The 17,790-nt window shown below is 40.0% G+C and overlaps 1 protein-coding gene and 1 long non-coding RNA gene across 4 annotated transcripts in view; both read right to left on the bottom strand.

Moving 5' to 3' along the window:
* LOC119617186 overlaps positions 1-12,003 on the bottom strand; it is a 35,319-nt gene extending 23,316 nt beyond the window's left edge. For all 3 annotated transcript variants that reach the window (XR_005233402.1, XR_005233401.1, XR_005233403.1), the window contains exon 1: positions 9,648-12,003. This is a non-coding gene — a long non-coding RNA (uncharacterized LOC119617186). The remainder of the gene's footprint in view (positions 1-9,647) is intronic.
* Positions 12,004-17,057: 5,054 nt separating this feature from the next.
* The window catches only part of LOC119617245, a gene marked incomplete in the record, with an annotated part of 2,365 nt that continues 1,632 nt past the window's right edge, over positions 17,058-17,790 (bottom strand). Inside the window, 1 exon segment of the mRNA XM_037976747.1 lies at positions 17,058-17,790. Within this exon segment, the coding sequence (XP_037832675.1) occupies positions 17,344-17,790 (447 nt within the window).

The following is a 17,790-nucleotide window of genomic DNA, read 5'->3' as shown; positions in this document are numbered from 1 at the left end:
AAGGAACCTCCACGTCGGTAGGTACACAGTCTTCCACTCCTGCCAGGAATCCACTGTATATCCAGCGAGACATATCCCGAGACTGGACTCTCCTTCACCCAGTCGAGAAAATTGTATCAATTGCGTTGAGAAACCAGCTGATCAGATCCATATTCCTTAAGTTTTTGGAAAATATGTAAAAAGAGGCTTCGAAAAAGAAAGCAGGACAGAGAGGGGGCGGCAGTTCAGGAGACAGAGAGACAGAGAGAAAAGAAACACGTCCGCCTTCCACCAGGAGCAGAAAAAAAAAAAAAAAATCTATAATCCCTTCAGCAAGTTGTGGGTCTGCCCCGAGTCTCCTTCCAGCATGACATGCCTGGAAATCCTCCAGAGGGAGCCAACCATGAGGCATCCAGGGTCCAACCTGGTACTAGCAAGGAGTAGTGGAGTGGCTGGTGAGTACATGTAGATGCATACTTCCACGTGTGTGGCTGTCTCATGTCTAAAAATGAGCTGTTCTTGACTTACACATAAATTGAGATGGCAGAAATTTACTTATGCCTTGTTGTTAAATGTACCCATACAATTCCATTGTTGGGTAAAAGGTTGGTTGATGACATATTCAGATCTCTAGATGTCATGAAAGGTCATGACTTAGTGGAAAACAATATGAGTTGTGTAGCTGTAGAAATGTCACAACTTACATCTGACATTTAAATCAAACATCAACCTCTAAACCTATACATTATCATGGTTTGTTTTTTCTGTCCTCAGAGTAACAGCTCCTTGAGTGTCCACAACAAAGATTTGCGTAAGTGCATTTAGCACTACAGCAACTCATACAGTTCACTTTTAACCAAGTCTGTTTGGCTCAAAGCTTGTGTAGGATTGTCCTTTTCCGTTCCTCTTCTTTTTTCTTTTTTGTTGTTATGCATTTTTCTTAGTCACTAGCTACAGTAAGAATCTGTTTAAGTGATAATAGGTGTAAAAATACAATTTTTCATGGTGTTTGATTTGAAATTTTTGAATATGTGTATCATCTATGATAAATCAAGCACTAAATACATGATTCACTACTAAAAGTCTACTGCATAATTTGTAAAATTCTGCTAAATCAGCAGAATCACATTTTGTTGCCAACAATTTCAAGTTGTAAGAAAAGGCAAATATTTGCTGCTTTTATTGCAGTGTTTATTTAAAAAAAAAAGTTTGACTTACATTAACCCCAAACAATCATTTGGTTATGTAGAAATTGTGTTAGAAACAACTTAAAAAAAACTTTTTAAAAACTGCATATTTTGACAGCTATTATTGCTTTTAAGGGGACCTATTATGCAAAATTCACCTTTTGCAATTTTTGGACTTCCATTTGGGTATCTACTGCTTCTAGAAACAGTCCAGGGGTAAAAAAAAAAAACCACCCAGCTGTTTTTTGACAATAAGTAAATGTTTTTTAGTGTCTGCAAAACAACCTGTTTCAAAAACCTCAGGATTGTTGTGTCACAATTCTTGTTACCTAGCAACCCCAAGCCAACCCAGCCCCTCACCTAGCAACCCAAGTGGAGCTCCACCCACTTCATTACAAGAAGACCATCACATTTGTTCGGCTGGTTTTACTGCTGAATAATTTCTGCTGGACAAAGAAAATGTTTTGTTGTCGGCTGCAATGTAGAATGTGTCTACATTGCCGCTGTCCTGACCCGCTACCAGTTGGGTTTCAGACCCAATTACTTCTTTTCCTACTTGACAAATGTTGGTTCGGAACCGCTAAGTGCCAATGTCCCAAAGTCAGAATCCTCAGAGTTTGAATTAATAATGATATAAATATGCGTCAGATCTGCAGCGTTGAATCTTTCAGAGACTTTTTATGTTTTGAGATGGGACACTGAGTTGTGGGGTGTGGCCAACAGCAGCTTATTTGCATAAAAGTGACATAGCCCTAAAACTGCTCATTCTGAAATGAGCTTAAAACAGGCAGAACTGATCAGGTGAAATGGCAATATCGCAGAATGGTTTTGTGTATTAAATGTAACAAACATGTTTTGTATAGTCCACAGACCTATCCTGACTTGTTCAAGGAAGCATAATAAGTCCCCTTTAATAAAAACTTTTTTTTTGATGATGGTTATAAAGTCTCACACTGACTGTGGCTGGTTTGAGCAGTTTTTCCATGCTGTGATTTTTACCACATAGGATCCAGATTCAGTCTCCTGGACTCTGTCAGGATTGGTGGTGATGGAGGCGAACCCAGAGAGCAGACTCATACTAGAAAACTAAAAGAAAACTGATTTATTAGAACGAAAAAAAAAAAGCTGACGAGGCAGCGAAACAAAAACATAAACTAAATCCTGGTGCATGGATTGAACATGGGAATGGACGAAACAAGACTCTGAGGACATCAAACAGGAACACGGAATGAGTACAAATGAAACAATGATCCGACGGAGTAGTGGAGAAAATGACCAGGTTTTAAACACAGAGGATAATGAGGTAAGTATGCACAGGTGAATGATCATAATTACTGGCAGTTGGAGATGAGTGTGGCAGGTAAACAGATGACAAACTGGGGAGAGGTAGATGAAAACAAACACAGGCACGAGAGACAAAGACCAAACTAACAAGATAACTGAATAAAATAAACAATAAACTCAAACTGAAACACGAAGACAACAAACTGAATACAAAAACCCAAAACCTAACAGATTTTTCTTATTCCATGTATATTTTTGTGTCTACTTGTGACTTGCTGTCAATTTCTTTTTCTCTGCTCCTGGTGGAAGGCGGACATTCCACAACCCCCCCCCCCCTCTGCCTCTCTGCCCTGCTCTCTTTTCGGAGCCTCTCTTTGCATATTCTCCAAAATTTATTAACTATGGATCTGGTCAGCTGGTCTCTCAACGCAATTGATAAAATTTTCTCGATGTGAAGACAGGGCAAGGGTGAGCCCGCCTGCCCAGATGGGACATCATTCGCTGGATACACAATGGATTCCTGGAAGAAGTGGAATATTGTCTGTCTATCAATTTTTTTTAATGGAAGACGTGGAGGATCTTTACATATTTGGGGTTTTGATAACAGGATTGCTGCTGTTTGGATTAGGCAGTTACCTGACATATCGTCAAATACGTTTGATGGGTTCGGCGGTCTACACTCAAACTGTGATGTTACAGGAGCACAGTCGCAAGTTGGATGCAATCCTTTTACAGGACTGCAGACTAAATGCGGTTCAATTAAGAACTCCAAACATAAAAGATTTCTGACTGATTAGAGAAACTGATTAGAGTAACTGCTGGTTACAACAAAACTATGATTTAAAAAAAGCAGTTTGAGCCTGCAGATAAAACCGAAAAGGATGCACTGGCAGAAAGAGTAATCACTGAGCTGAAAAACACCTACTAGACTAAATTGCACTTTTTGTACTTTCAATAAAAACAATCTAGTTAAAAAAAAGTGGTACAGAAATGTATCGGCTTTGTGTTGCCCCTGTACGATGAGGTCATAAAGTTAAAGCAGCAGTCTCTAACAGCTACCAGATGTGTCTCACTCGTCTCCTCCACACAACACATCATCACTCTCCTGTTAGTTTTAAACCTCTCCCCCCATCCCATCTGTTCCTGATCTCTCTCTGTCAGTCTGACAGTCAGACAGTTGTTTGTATTTGTCTCTCTCATGACTTCTCCTAAAGTTGTTATTTTGTTATTTGCCTGATTAACTCTCAGTTTTTCATCCTGACCTTACCATCAGGCTAAATGATTCAAGGCTGAAAGAGACTGAATGCTGCTTCTTGTTCCAATTCATTTGAGGTGATTAAGTTTTTTCTGGATAACTGGATAAATTCAGATTATTGACACTACCATGAATATCCAGTGGCTGAAAATTTCAGGAGGGTAAAATACAACGTAGTTTGTTTATGTTGTAGTTAGTTTGAATAATTTATTCATTTACTGAAACCTGAAACCATCTTCTTCAGTGAACAATGACATTTTTGTTAATAAAAAGTGGTTCTTGTTTTTTGTTCTTTTGTTTTTTGAAAAATCTCTGTCTAGCATCCTTTTGAAATAATAGAACTGATGAATTACTGCTACTTGCTTTAAACTATCATTATTTTTATGCAAATAGTCAACAAATTGGGGTTATAATTTTCCTGTTTGGGACATCACCACAACAACGTACAAGCCATGCTTATTTTGTTAGTGGTTGGGTTTTTTTTTTTGTTTTTTTGTTTGCCCCTCTCAGTTTGTGTATGTTGATTGTGAAATGACTTACGTCTTTTAAATGTCAGAAGTCAAGGGGCTTGTTATAATCTGCCCAGATATGTCAACGAAGAATTAAGTTGAATGAAATTTAGCGGCTACAAAAGACAAAACAAAAAAACAATAAGCACAGGAGTGAATAATGCGATTTGTGATATTTAGCTAGGGGTTGCATGACTTCATATTTTTAAAGTCAACTTCAACATGACAAAAGTCGAGTCAATGTTCACTAGTTGCTGTGACATCATAGGAACCCAAGACGCAAGACTTTGCTGTAACTTAGAGGCTTTATTACCCATAGTCACAGAAAAAGTGTAATTTATGCAGAATAACCCAAAAAAAAACCCAACAACAAAGCATCAGGATTGTATATCTGTGCTCCTACTATTTATCATACTGCAAATAAGTCACAGGAAAACCAAAACTATTATTAAGATGCAAAAGTGAAAGAAGACTGTGGACTGTGTTTTTAAAAGAACGTATAACTCCCAGGTCAGATGCTTCAACGCACAGAGTGGTGCTGATCATGTTGAAAATCACAGAATAGATGAAGGAGAGCCTAACATGTTTCTCTCCGCACATTACTTCAGTAGCCTTTGCCAGGGGTTGAAGTACCATAATCAGCTGTTCAATTACCTCCCACTGCAATGCCCTCATAGCAAGTGACTTCTGGACATTTGGCTTGGTGATGTTTTCATCAGCAAGTACAGACTGCACCGCAATCCTCTCCTCAAACAGCTGCTGAAGCATGACAATGGTGGAGTTCCAATGAAGTGGACAATCAGTCTGGAGTTTGTTGGCTTTAGTTCCCAGTTGTTCCTGCCATTTCTTCAGAGCGCAAGTTGCAACTGATGAATGTCAAAAGTGGCTGACAACTCTCTGTGCTGCATCTACAGCTTTCACATCAGGTAAGATTAACCCAGCTTTTATTGCCAGCTGCAGAGTGTGTGTAGTGCAACCCAGATCATTTGGAAACATTTTACATAGCTCCATAGCTAGATTCATATTGCTTGCATTGTCGTGGACTGTGCAAAACACATTTATTCCCCATTCATGGATTATGTTAGAAAAACGATAAGCAATGTTGGCAGCGGTATGGGTTTCTGCCATAGCAGATGTACACAGCACCCAGTCCTTCATCTCCCATGACTCAGTGATGTAATGAGCGGTTACTGTAATATACATATCCATAGTGGAGGATGTCCACAGATCTGTTGTTATTGACACACACTGATTTTCCATTTTGTTAGCGATGCTTTCACAGAGGTTGTCATACTGGTGTTTAATAGCACTCCACAGAGTGTTGTAAGATGGAACATCATAGCCAGGTTCACAAAACTGTAGCAAATCTCTGAAACCTTCTCTGTGGACAGCAGCTAACAGTCTCATGTCTTTGATAATGAAATTCACCAGCAAATTGGTGCCACTGGTGTCCTGTCACAGCTGGGCGTTTGATGAGGCCGTAACTGACGGTTGACTGGAGCATGTGGGTTGTTCTGGAGATAGCATTAGCAGATGTCGTTTCAGATGACTGCATCGAGGTTGTACTTTTGTTGTACTTCAGCACAGCTTTGCAGATTTTGCATGTTTCAATAGTTAAACCAGAAGACTCATCTTTAGTGAAATAATTCCACACTGTTGATGAATTTCTACCATCCATCTGCTTGGAAGAATCCATTTGTAGCCAGCAATCACGTGACTGCAACTAGTTGACATGAAATTTAAGAACTTGCGAGATGTCCTAGAATCGACAAGTCGACCAGTTTACTAGTCTATTAGTTGATTCAACCCCTATATTTAGTGTGTTTATTTTTTATGTTTAGGTGTTGTGTAGTGTGTTAAGTTTAGTGTGTTTGAGTCAAACCAATTAGAGGACCTTTGAATGGGGAGCTCCAGCATCTGTTTGGAGGCTCAAAGCCAGAGATGATGGCCTCAGCCTAGCACCACACTGCTGTCAGAATCAGGTAAGTAAAACAATAAAATGTCTTATACCAACATTGAGGCAGCAAACAAGTAATACTCAACGTAAAACGGCAGGTCAACTCAAATGCAGATACCCAGCTAACGTTAGCCCATGTATTTTTTCATAGACAAACAACCTGACCCCCCCCCCAAAAAAAAAAAAACCCAAAAAAATGTTTTCTTATGTAATGTGAAAGTATAACTGTATGTGTGATAGAATTACCGGTTTTGTGAGTGTCTCCACTGTAGATAACTTAGCTATGATATATGCTAAACTCCAAAGCTGTAATTACCAATCCATTTTGTTGTTGTATTCTTTTGTTATTTTCTTTTTAAATAAGGTTTCAGGACTATAGTGTTAGAATCCTATGTTTGTACTTAAAATTAGCCATGCAAAATTGATACTGTTGTTGCTTGTACTTTCTACATTTGAAGACATTGTTCTGTTAAAATTTTTATTACATAACCAGAACTTAGTCATTAACACAAAGAGTTCAGACATTCTTCACAAATCCATTGAAACACTAATTGTATTCATTGCTTTTGGGCCACTTCTTCTCCTCCATGGTGTAGGCACTCTTTGCATACACTAATTAAATGTCATAATACTATATGGGCGGCAAATTGTCGGGCTTGTCCGACATTTCTTCCTTTTTCATCTCATATGGGTCAGATTTAGCAACAATATTAATCTTCTGAATATATCTTTTCCTTGCACATTGTCAAGAGTAAGCATATACCCAAATTTAGTTTGCTTTGCAGCCATGGCTGTCTAGCGATTGCCCACCAACATGGCAAAAATACTTCTTCCAGTCGAGACTTGTGGGGACTATTTATAGGTCTGTGGTAATGCCAAAAACTCATGGCTCAGGTTCATAAACAAGTCCTACGTAGCCACAGAAGTTCTGTTCGGGAAGTTTGCTAAAAAATAATAATTATAAAAAGAATAGTTTAACAATGTGTTTATGAAACCAAAATAACAATACATTACAGTTTTTCAACTCTCATTTTGAAATGTTCTTTCCCCTTCAGCCCTCTGCAGTCATTTTTTTAACCCTCCTGAAGCCCTCAAAAGAGAGAAAGCTGGAGAGAAAGTTAGAGAAGCCCTTGTAACTTTGGGTCAATTTGACCTGAAGGCCACAGGAAGGTAAAACATCTACAGAGACATCTTTTTAAGTGTAATCCCTTCTGCACTTCTCCTGTAGGCTCATATCATCACACTCCCCCTCTGCGCTTCACTGTTGGGATGGTTTATTCACTGTGGGACTCTAAGTTCACGTTAACCATCCTGAAACCCTGAACAATATTAATCTTAAACTATGTTCAGACTGCAGGCAAAAGTGTCCCAAATCTGGTACTTTTCTGATACCAGATTTTGTTATGACAGTCTGTATGTGACAAATCCAATTTTTCTTTTAATCCGAAACAGGTCTTTTTCATATGTGGTACTAAATCCAATGCATATTATGTTTTTCAAAGCAACCTCCATCTAAAGAGTCATACTGCACTTCATCCAACTTTTATGTCATTGAAGAATGAGTGTGTAGATCAATCCAAATATTTATGTTAAAACCAACGTGATGCAGTTTAAAGTGTTCAACTCCACACATCTTCAGTTACATAATAGAAATTCAGTTGCCTTTTTTTGTCGAATTGTAATGATACTAGTGTTCTCTGATGAGAGAGTTGGAGGTTTGATTTCTGGCAGATCTGGCCATTTGAAGCACCGTGAGACGAGTACCAACATGACGACCGTTTCACAACTTAAGGTAAGCAACGGGACCCATCAGAAAATGTACTTATGTGAGGAGAGACAGAGAGGCGGTGATGCTACTGTGATCATCATCATAATAATAATGCAATATTCAAGCAATATAAATTACAACTTTATGTGAATTTAAACAAGGAATGTTGTTTCTACTGAGAAATATGCCTAAGCTCACTTGTTTTTCAAAACTCCCTTTCATCCAAATTGTGCCACGCTTGATGTGGTTGTGTTTACTTTTGTGAAATGACCACACCTATATATGCTTCGAGCTTGACATGTCCTGTAGCGAGCAGGATTTTTACAGGAGTTCTGCTCCATATGTCTCGTGGACTATGAAAAGTGTTTGCAAAAACGTATGTCTCGCAACCACATGACTACAAACAGACTTTTTAACTTCTTATTGAGTATGACAGAGCCTTAATTGCTAGTATAAAACACAATCAAGAACAAATAGGATTACTGCTGTTTTAAAAGGGCTCCAATCTTCAAAATTTTGTGGTTCAGTTTTAAACAACTCACATTATTAATCACATGTTCAAATTAGCTGTTTTTAGCTAATGTATATAGTCCGAGTAGAGCCACATCCAAAGTGGATAGTTGCCATCATAAAACAACTCAGATCTGAAAAATTTCACAGTGGTTTACATGAGCACTTAAAACATGTAGCACCATAAGTAGTAGAGCTACCTGCTGCTACTGACTCTGTCTGTGCTTGCAAATAACCACAGAATTTTATGTGAACAACTGTGTAATGTGAAACTGATGTTAATGTAAAGGTTAATAAAATAGCATTTACATGAACGGCTATGGAATTTTAGAGACTGGAGTTGTTTAATGATGGCAGCAGTCCAATTTGGTTATGGCTCCGTTTGGCAGTCCAGTCAAAATTAAGCTCTTTTTCTTTAAATTGAGGTCATACAAATAGCTTTTAACAGAACCCCACTTCAAAATATCAGAACAATCATTTAAAGTGTGAATAATTATACTTATACACTTATACACTATTTTTTGTTGAATCAAGTTTGTAATCTATAATAATAATTTTTAATGTAGGAATTTTGGTTCAGTGGTTCATAACAGAAAATACATTTGTCTAATTGCAAAATAAAGAAATTATCAATATTTGATACCAAATAAATCCTATTACATTTAATTTATTATGGGAAAGAAGTAGAGGTTACCAACTTTTCTGTAAGGAGGATTAAGGTCAGACAATTCTGAAAAATGATGGAGGGTGCCACTAATATACATGCACTTGTATTAGATTAAAAACAAAATTTAGATTAATGACTTTAAGTGGTAAAATTTCTATTAATTTATCTCTAAAATCTGACATCATTTAAAGTAATTTTATTAAATATGTTGAAATGATTTAATCAATGAAGTTTACAAAGTTTACAATGACCAAAATTTGGGCAACTTAACCAAGACTTTGAAAACTTGTTAGAAATTCTTTTTAGTAGTAATTTAAAGTCTAAGTATTAGTATTTTACACACAAAAAATGTTTTAAATTTAGACAGATCAATTGTTATGACCTGAAAAAAGAAGAAATAAACTGTACTTTAAGACTGAGCCATCACATTTTATAGGTAACAACAAACAGCATATAGTGTCTAAGATTCAGAAGTACTCTTAACTTACACTCAGACTGAGACAGACATACACACACACCCACACACTGTACCTGTACTGGGGCTTCACTTATTCCAAATAAAATCCCAAACGTTTGGTTTATAGTTTTCAAAACCTCAGTTATCCAGACTTTGTTCAGCTCTGAGCTGAATGAGACTGAGTGGGCAGAAACGATAAGGCGTGGGGAGGGCTGAGTTATATTAGAGAAAGGAGGAGGAGAACGAGAGAAGACTTCCAGGAGCTGAAAACATAAACACAAGAGAGGAGAGGAGAAAAAGGGAGGGGGGAGGGGGGGTTGGTAGACAAAGACACAAAACAGAAAGACAGTATGAAGAGAGGTAGAAGTGAGAGAGAAATAGGGTAAGGGAGGCAAAAGGGCAGAGGAGATAAGGAGAAATACACAAAACAAGTATGAATAGAATTAAAAAGGGCAAAGGCACAAGAGCAGGAAGTGGCACAAGAAACAGGAATCAGAAAAATAAAAAGATATGAGAAGAGAGGCACATGAGGGAATAAAAGAGCAAACAAGAAAAAAGGAAGATAAGAAGATAATGGGAATAAGTCAATAAGTAAGACAAGGTGCTGAGACAAAAGACTGGAAGGTATGAAGTCCAAAATACAGATGGGGAAAAAAGAGTTTACATCTAAGCAGAAAAGATATGAGAGAAATAAAAGGGTATGAGTGAGGAAGGTGTTGATGGGCAAAAGATGGTATTGACAGAAAAAAAAAATATGTGAAGTCTAACTGGAATGAAAGAAAAGAGGAAGAAGAAAGGATAGAAGGGGAAAAACAGAGGAGAAAAGGAAGGAGAGAGGGAGGCAGTAATTGGTAGGATTAAAACCATCGGATAAAAGCTCTATAAAAAGGACTGAGGAGAACTGAAAAAAAAAAGACAGCGAGAAAATCTACTCAAGTGAACGGTGATCTACTAGTAGGATATTTTAGTACTTTTAAAAGCTGCCAGAGCCCTGATCTGACCTGGATTACTCCCACCTGTGCTGGAATAAACTATTTATGTGACATTAGATCTGGATAATGATTTATGTTTTTCCAAAATATTTAAAAAATATAAAAGTTTAATAAAATATGTACAAAATAAAAATTCTGAATCTAACATATATAAGGTAAAATAAAAAGTAATATACAAGTTTTAGTCTTTTACTTTAAATGTTGACTATCTAGCAATAAAAACTACAGAATTAACAGTTAAAAGACATTTTGCTGATTGCTCAACCATAAGGCCTAAGAGACAGAAAAATGTGTCTCTTGTATCAGTTCGTAGAAGGGGACCAGTATCCCAATAGGCTGGTCCCAGTATATATATATATAAAGGTTATACAAAAAAGGTTATACATTTCAAATGATTTGTTTCAGGTGTTGTGTGAAAAAGCAGTTTCACCACTGAGTAGCATCATCACTACTCTTTGAACAGGAATAAAAAACTGTAGACCAATGAGTCGAACATTATGATGGCGCTGACTCAAACACAGTATGAATTCAAACACAAGTGTTGGCAGCTTCCTGTGCACAGATAAGAAACCCTAAGGGTTTTACTTAGGACAACAACAGGGGAAAAAAAGGTTTTTGATAGACTATTTACTTTATTTACTTACTATTAATGTGGGGGTATGTAATGATGTAACCGGCAGCTATAATTATTTAGGTTTGTGTTGTGACAAGATCACCAATAAAACAATAAACTCCTGCAAGAAAATTCAAGCCTGCAAATCAAATTCCTTTACCAACTGTGAGAGTGTGTGTGCGTGCGTGGGAACACATCTGTCAGCACTTACAGCTAAAAACAACATTGGTTAAAATGGAAGACACAGTAATTCTTCAACCTTGGGGGTCACAGTTCAGATGTAAGGACCTTGTCTGTCCAGAGAGGATAGACAGGAACACAAGAGTTAAAAATGTTAAGTATGTTACACAGGGGGCGTATTAAAAATAAACAGAACTCAGAATACATAGCAATGTCACAAAAAAGACAAAAAAATAAAATAAAATAAAAACAGTAATAAAACAGACCTAGAGTAGTATCTCACTGGTTTGTTGAAAGTTAGGTGGCATCTCAAAATAGTGAAAAAATAGGCAAAGTTTATGTTGCAGTCTCAGTGAAGTCTTATTTGAGTGTTTGAGAGACACAATGTGCAGATGCAATTTGTGTGGCAAATTTTTAAACATTATGGTCTATTTTCATATGAACAGCTTAAAAAATTGTATTCTATGTCATGCGCATTGTTTTGTTGTCCACCCCCCCTCACATCATACCTGCTTCAGCCTGCTTTGTGCCCACATTGGCTGCCACCTCCACATTTAAGACTTAATCTACTGGAATACACTTTTGCAATGAAAATAGGTAGATTTAAACCTATTTTTTAAATATCCCTCCATCCATCTTCTTCCGCCTATCCGGGGTCGGGTTGCAGGGGTACCAGCCTAAGCAGGGAGACCCAGACTTCCCTCTCCCCAGCCACTTGGGCCAGCTCCTCCGGGGGAATCCCAAGACGTTCCCAGGCCAGCAGAGAAACATAGTCCCTCCAGCGTGTCCTGGGTCTTCCTCTGGGCCTCCTCCTGGTGGGACGTGCCCAGAACACCTCACCAGGGAGGCGTCCAGGAGGCATCCTCACCAGATGCCCGAGCCACCTCAACTGGCTCCTTTCGACGTGGAGGAGCAGCGGCTCTACTCTGAGTCCCTCCCGGATGACCGAGCTTCTCACCCTATCTCTAAGGGAGAGCCCAGACACCCTGCGGAGNAAACTCATTTCAGCCGCTTGTATTCGCGATCTCGTTCTTTCGGTCACTACCCAAAGCTCGTGACCATAGATGAGGGTAGGAACGTAGATCGACCGGTAAATCAAGAGCTTCGCCTTTTGGCTCAGCTCTCTCTTCACCACGACAGATCGGTACAGCGTCCGCTTCACTGCAGACGCTGCACCAATCCGCCTGTCGATCTCCCGCTCCATTTTTCCCTCATTCGTGAACAAGACCCCGAGATACTTAAACTCCTCCACTTGGGGCAGGAGAAGGCACTCTACCCTTTTCCGGCTCAAGACCATGGCCTCGGATTTGGAGGCACTGATCCTCATCCCGGCCGTTTCACACTTGGTTGCGAACCGCTCCAGCAAAAGCTGTAAATCACAGCCTGATGAAGCCAATAGGACCACATCATCTGCAAAAAGCAGATACGCAATCCTGAGGTCACCAAAACAGATCCCCTCAACACCTTGGCTGTGCCTAAAAATTCTGCCCATAAACGTTATAAACAGTATTTTTTAAATTATTTATTGTGTTTTTTAGACCTGGACAGAGGAAAGGAAACAATTGTTAACCCAACACACTCCAAATGTTTGATACAAAACACAATTTCCAACAGAATATAGGCAGTAAACTCAGTGAAGTAGACACATTTGACTATAATAAGCCAGGCCAATTTTTAAAACTTTTATTGGCTAATTTGCTTTTTTTCATGCAGCTGCAAAAAACAAACAAAAAGAACAACAAAATATCAAATCAAAGTAATAAATATGCCCATTACTTTTAAATTTAACATCAGGCTAAATTAATACATTTTTTCCTACTGTATCATATCAAATTTCGGCACAGACTGTCTCCTTTCCCTGCTGCATGTTAATATAACAAAGATTACTCTATATGTTTTTTTATACTTGTATAAGAAAAACTGACCTTTTGTTTATTATGTAGAAAATCTGCTTAGTGCTGTAGAAATTTGTTTGACCTTTAATTCCTTGGCTTTATTCCAAAAGATTTTATGAACTTTATACTATGTTTTCCCCATCATCTTTGAACCTTGTTACTACCTGTAATGCTGCCATACATTTCCAGGTCAAATGTCACAGGTGGCTTTTCAAAGATTAGACTCCTCGTGTTGTTAAGCTTGTGTGCTGACTCTGACTCTCTGCTTCAAAAACAGGATGAATGATGACCAGGCAATACTCCATCAGAGCAACACATAAAGCCAGAGCAGGAAATCCAATATGGGACACAATGTTGAACTTGATTGACTACAGCACCACCTACAGTTCAAACTATGGACAACAACAAGACCAGGATCTGGACTGTAAAGTTTCAGACCAGTAGAAGACAAAAAAGTGCACAGATTAGTTACTGATTAGTTTAAACACTATAACAGGAATGACAAATTTTTTTATTTTTTTTTCATTTGTTCAAATGTCTTTTGTTGTGACGTATTGGATACCGAGCAAAGTTTGAAAGTATTCACAGCTGTACAGCAGAGTGAAACAATAATTATTTCCATACTTTACATTTGAACACAACATTTTTCATGATAGACGCAGCTTGCTCTGTCACCACTGCCATATTTCTGCCATTTAATTCAAAACCCTTTTATTATCAATAAAGATAAAAAAAATAATAATAATCAAAACGTCACATGCAGAGATGAATTGTGGGTAAATACTTTGCCGAAGTCTGCCTGGATGCAGGCTCAGCCGAAGGGCGAATGGAGTACACAAAGGGGGCAGGCTAAAGACCACCCCGGAGAATTGGGACACACTACGCACTCAAACCCTTCAACATTTGAAGAACACAAGGGTGGAATGAGGGTGCAAGTGAGAGTATTGGGACCAGGCCTTAACTCACCTCATGTTTAGCTGTGCCTCACATACAACTACAACATATCGTTCATTTTAAATTGACAGACACAATATTTTAACAGATAATTTTTTACTTTGACTGTTTATTTTCTCTCTATTTTAATGAAATTTTCCTTATTAATTCTGTTTCTTGCCAAAAGACGTGGAAATTATGATATGCTATTTTAATACATTAAATCTCATGCATTAAATTTGTTTTTTCAACTCTTTGTGAAGGCTGAAAAATGTGACGTCTCTTCAGTAACCTTCTTAGGATTTATTTTTGGACAGGGTTATTATGAAACAGACCCTGAAAAGACAAAAGCGGTGGCTGAGTGGGCCATCCCCTCCGACCAATGCCAACTGCAGAGGTTTTTGGGCTTTGCCAACTTTTACTGCTGTTTTATAAAGAACTACAGCCGGGTGGCTGCTCCACTCACCCAACTCACATCCATCAAACAACCTTTTGAATGGACCCCTGAAGCCCAAGCTGCTTTCAGTGAGTTAAAGTCACGTTTCGTTTCTGCACCCATTCTCCACCACACCAACCCGAAACTCCAGTTCATCGTGGAAGTGAATGCTTCAGACCCGGGGGTCGGTGCCATTCTCTTTCAGAGGTCGCCATCTGACAGCAAGATTCATCCATGTGCCTACTTCTCTCGTCGCCTGTCCCCAGCTGAACGAAATTACGACATGGGAAACCGGGAGCTTTTGGCCATCAAGTTGGCCCTGGAGGAGTGGTGGCACTGACTGGAGGGTGCAGAGATCCCCTTCCTAATCTGGACCGACCACAAGAACCTGGCCTACCTGCAGACCGCCAAGAGGCTCAATCCCCTCCAGGCCAGGTGGTCATTGTTCTTCGGTCGATTCAACTTCTCCATAACCTACAGACCCGGTTCTAAGAACGTCAAGCCCAACGCCCTGTCCAGACTTTGGTCCAATTCCGAACCTCGTAACCAAGAGGAACCCATCATCTCACCCACCATGTTCGTCAGCTCCCTCACCTGGGCCGTTGAGAGGAAGATCACCGAAGCCCAGCAGACAGATCCAGATCCCGGCGGAGGTCTAAGGGGCAAGATGTACGTTCCTGAGGCAGTCCGAGCTAGAGTTCTGGACTGGCTACAATCAAGTCAATTTTCCTGTCATCCAGGCATTAACCGCATGTTGAGTCTCACCACCAGATATTTTTGGTGGCCAACCTTGTCTGCAGATGTTAAGGAGTTCGTGGCAGCCTGCACAACGTGTGCCCGATTCAAAAGCAGTAACCAACCCCCTGCAGGTCTTCTTCAGCCACTACCCTTTCCAAGTTGCCCATGGTCTCACATAGACTTAGATTTTGTCACTGGCCTACCTCCATCTCAGGGAAACACCGTCATCCTCATCGTTGTTGACCGATTCTCCAAAGCGGCTCACTTCGTCCCTCTGCCCAAGCTCTCTTCAGCCTGCGAAACTGCACAGCTCATGGTTCAACATGCCTTCCGCATTCATGGCATTCTGATGGATGTGGTGTCTGATCGAGGACCTCAGTTCGCCTCTCAAGTTTGGAAGGCCTTCTGTAACGGTCTTGGAGCCAAGGTGAGTCTGACGTCCGGGCACCACCCTCAGTCAAATGGTCAAACAGAATGCTGAAATCAAGAACTGGAGGTCGCCCTTCGATGTCTGGCCAGTGACAATCCGTCCTCATAGAGTAAACAACTCACCTGGATAGAGTACGCACACAATACCCACGTCTCGGCTGCCATAGGTATGTCTAGGTTACAATCTCCCACTTTTCCCCAGTTTTGAGTCTGAGATCTCTGTCCTGTCAGTCCAGTCTCGTCTATGCAGGTGCCATAGGACTTGGAGACAAACCAAACGTACACTCATGAGGACCATTGAACAAAACAAGAAGAGTGCTGATCGTCACTGTTCAGCCGCTCCCTCGTATAAGGTGGAAGACAGGATTTGGTTATCCACAAGATATTCAGTTGAAAGACACATCTAGAAAGTTGGCCCCTCGTTTTATTGGCCCTTTCCCCATTGACCGTCTTATTAACCCCACCTCTGTCCATCTCACACTTCCGTCAAGTATGCGCATCCATCCCACCTTTCGTGTATCTCAGTTAAAACCAGTGGTCCAGTCCTCTAAGCCCACCTACCGTCCTCCCGCCCGGCTAATTCACAACCATCCTGCCTTCACCGTAAACCATATCCTCAATGTCAGAAGAAGAGGCAGGGGTTTCCAGTACCTGGTAGACTGGGTAGGCTACGGACCAGAGGAACGGTCTTGGGCCCCCAGGTCTTTTATACTGGACCCTGCCTTAATCTCTGATTTTTACAGAATCCACCCCGAAAGATGTCCTAGATCGCCAGGAGGCGATCATTGAGGAGGGGGTACTGTAAGGATTCAGAGTTTCTGTCTCCGCCCTGCTGGCGGTGCCAGGAACTCTTCCTCCACAGCTGCAACCTGTTACCCTGACGAACTGCACCTGTATTTTAGTCCCTGGCTGGTTTCAGATCTTCGCTGGAGCATCGCGCCTTATGGGTCAGGATGTCAGCCTAAGACCACTGATTTCGAAAAGCTCACGGCTACGTTAACCCTTTGCTTGTTGTTTCTCTCTTTTTGCCTCAGGACTTGCTACTCAGTTTTTGTAAATACCTTCTCACCTGAAAATCACGGTGCATTTACCTGTGGACCTACCTGTTTTTTCGATTCCGGATCCTCATCCTCCTGGACCACCTCCGGTGGACACGTTTTCACCTCCATGCCTATCTTCTCGCCGTACCTGTAAGAAAGGAACATCATTCACTATACTATTTCTACGACAAAGATTAAATCTGTACCTGAGACTCACCTTGCACCCCCCACCGCCGTTTCAGATCATCCTGGCAGCTTTTTTCACTGTCATCTTATTCTTATTCTTTAAAAAAAATTAAATAAAAAAACTGCGATCCAAGTCCCGCTTTCATCAACAATCGATGGGACACATCTATCATTCTAAATCCTGCACCTGTCTGGATTGCACAAACTATCTGTCATTAATGAATCACATCATTGCGTCGCAAAGCCATCTTACCCTACACCCTTTCACCCTTTCTATCTGTGACTACCTTGCTTGGTAGCTCAGAGATGTAACAGCAGCAGGTATACTTCAACCCAACCCATTAGATTGAAGTTCAGGTGGTAACGTCACAGGAGGGTTTGTGAGCCTGTCAACAGTAGCAAATAATTCTCGAGCATTGTTAGTGGTTTTGTTTATGACATCTGCAAAGAAAGCCTTTCTTGCATGTTTTAGTGTTGTGTGATAGTTACGTAGTCTTTCCTTGTAGATGTCATAATAAACGTGCAGTTGAGCTTTACGCCATTTTCGTTCAGCCCTACGGCAGAGTTGTCTTGGATATTGAACTGTTTGTGCATTTCTCCATGGAGATTTTTTCCTACCAGACACAACTTTCACTTTAATGGGGGCAATGTAATCAATGATATCTGAAAGTTTGCACTGAAACTCATCTACCAACTTATCTACGTCATTATAGTTTAAGGGCGAGGAAGAAGAGTAGATTTGATTAAATGTTTCTGCTGTGTTTTCTGTGAAAGT

This window comes from Kryptolebias marmoratus, linkage group LG7, assembly GCF_001649575.2.
Source record: "Kryptolebias marmoratus isolate JLee-2015 linkage group LG7, ASM164957v2, whole genome shotgun sequence".
NCBI classification, from domain to species: domain Eukaryota; kingdom Metazoa; phylum Chordata; class Actinopteri; order Cyprinodontiformes; family Rivulidae; genus Kryptolebias; species Kryptolebias marmoratus.
The sequence above is the reverse complement of the archived record's forward strand: the minus strand, read 5'-3'. Positions and strand labels throughout refer to the sequence as shown.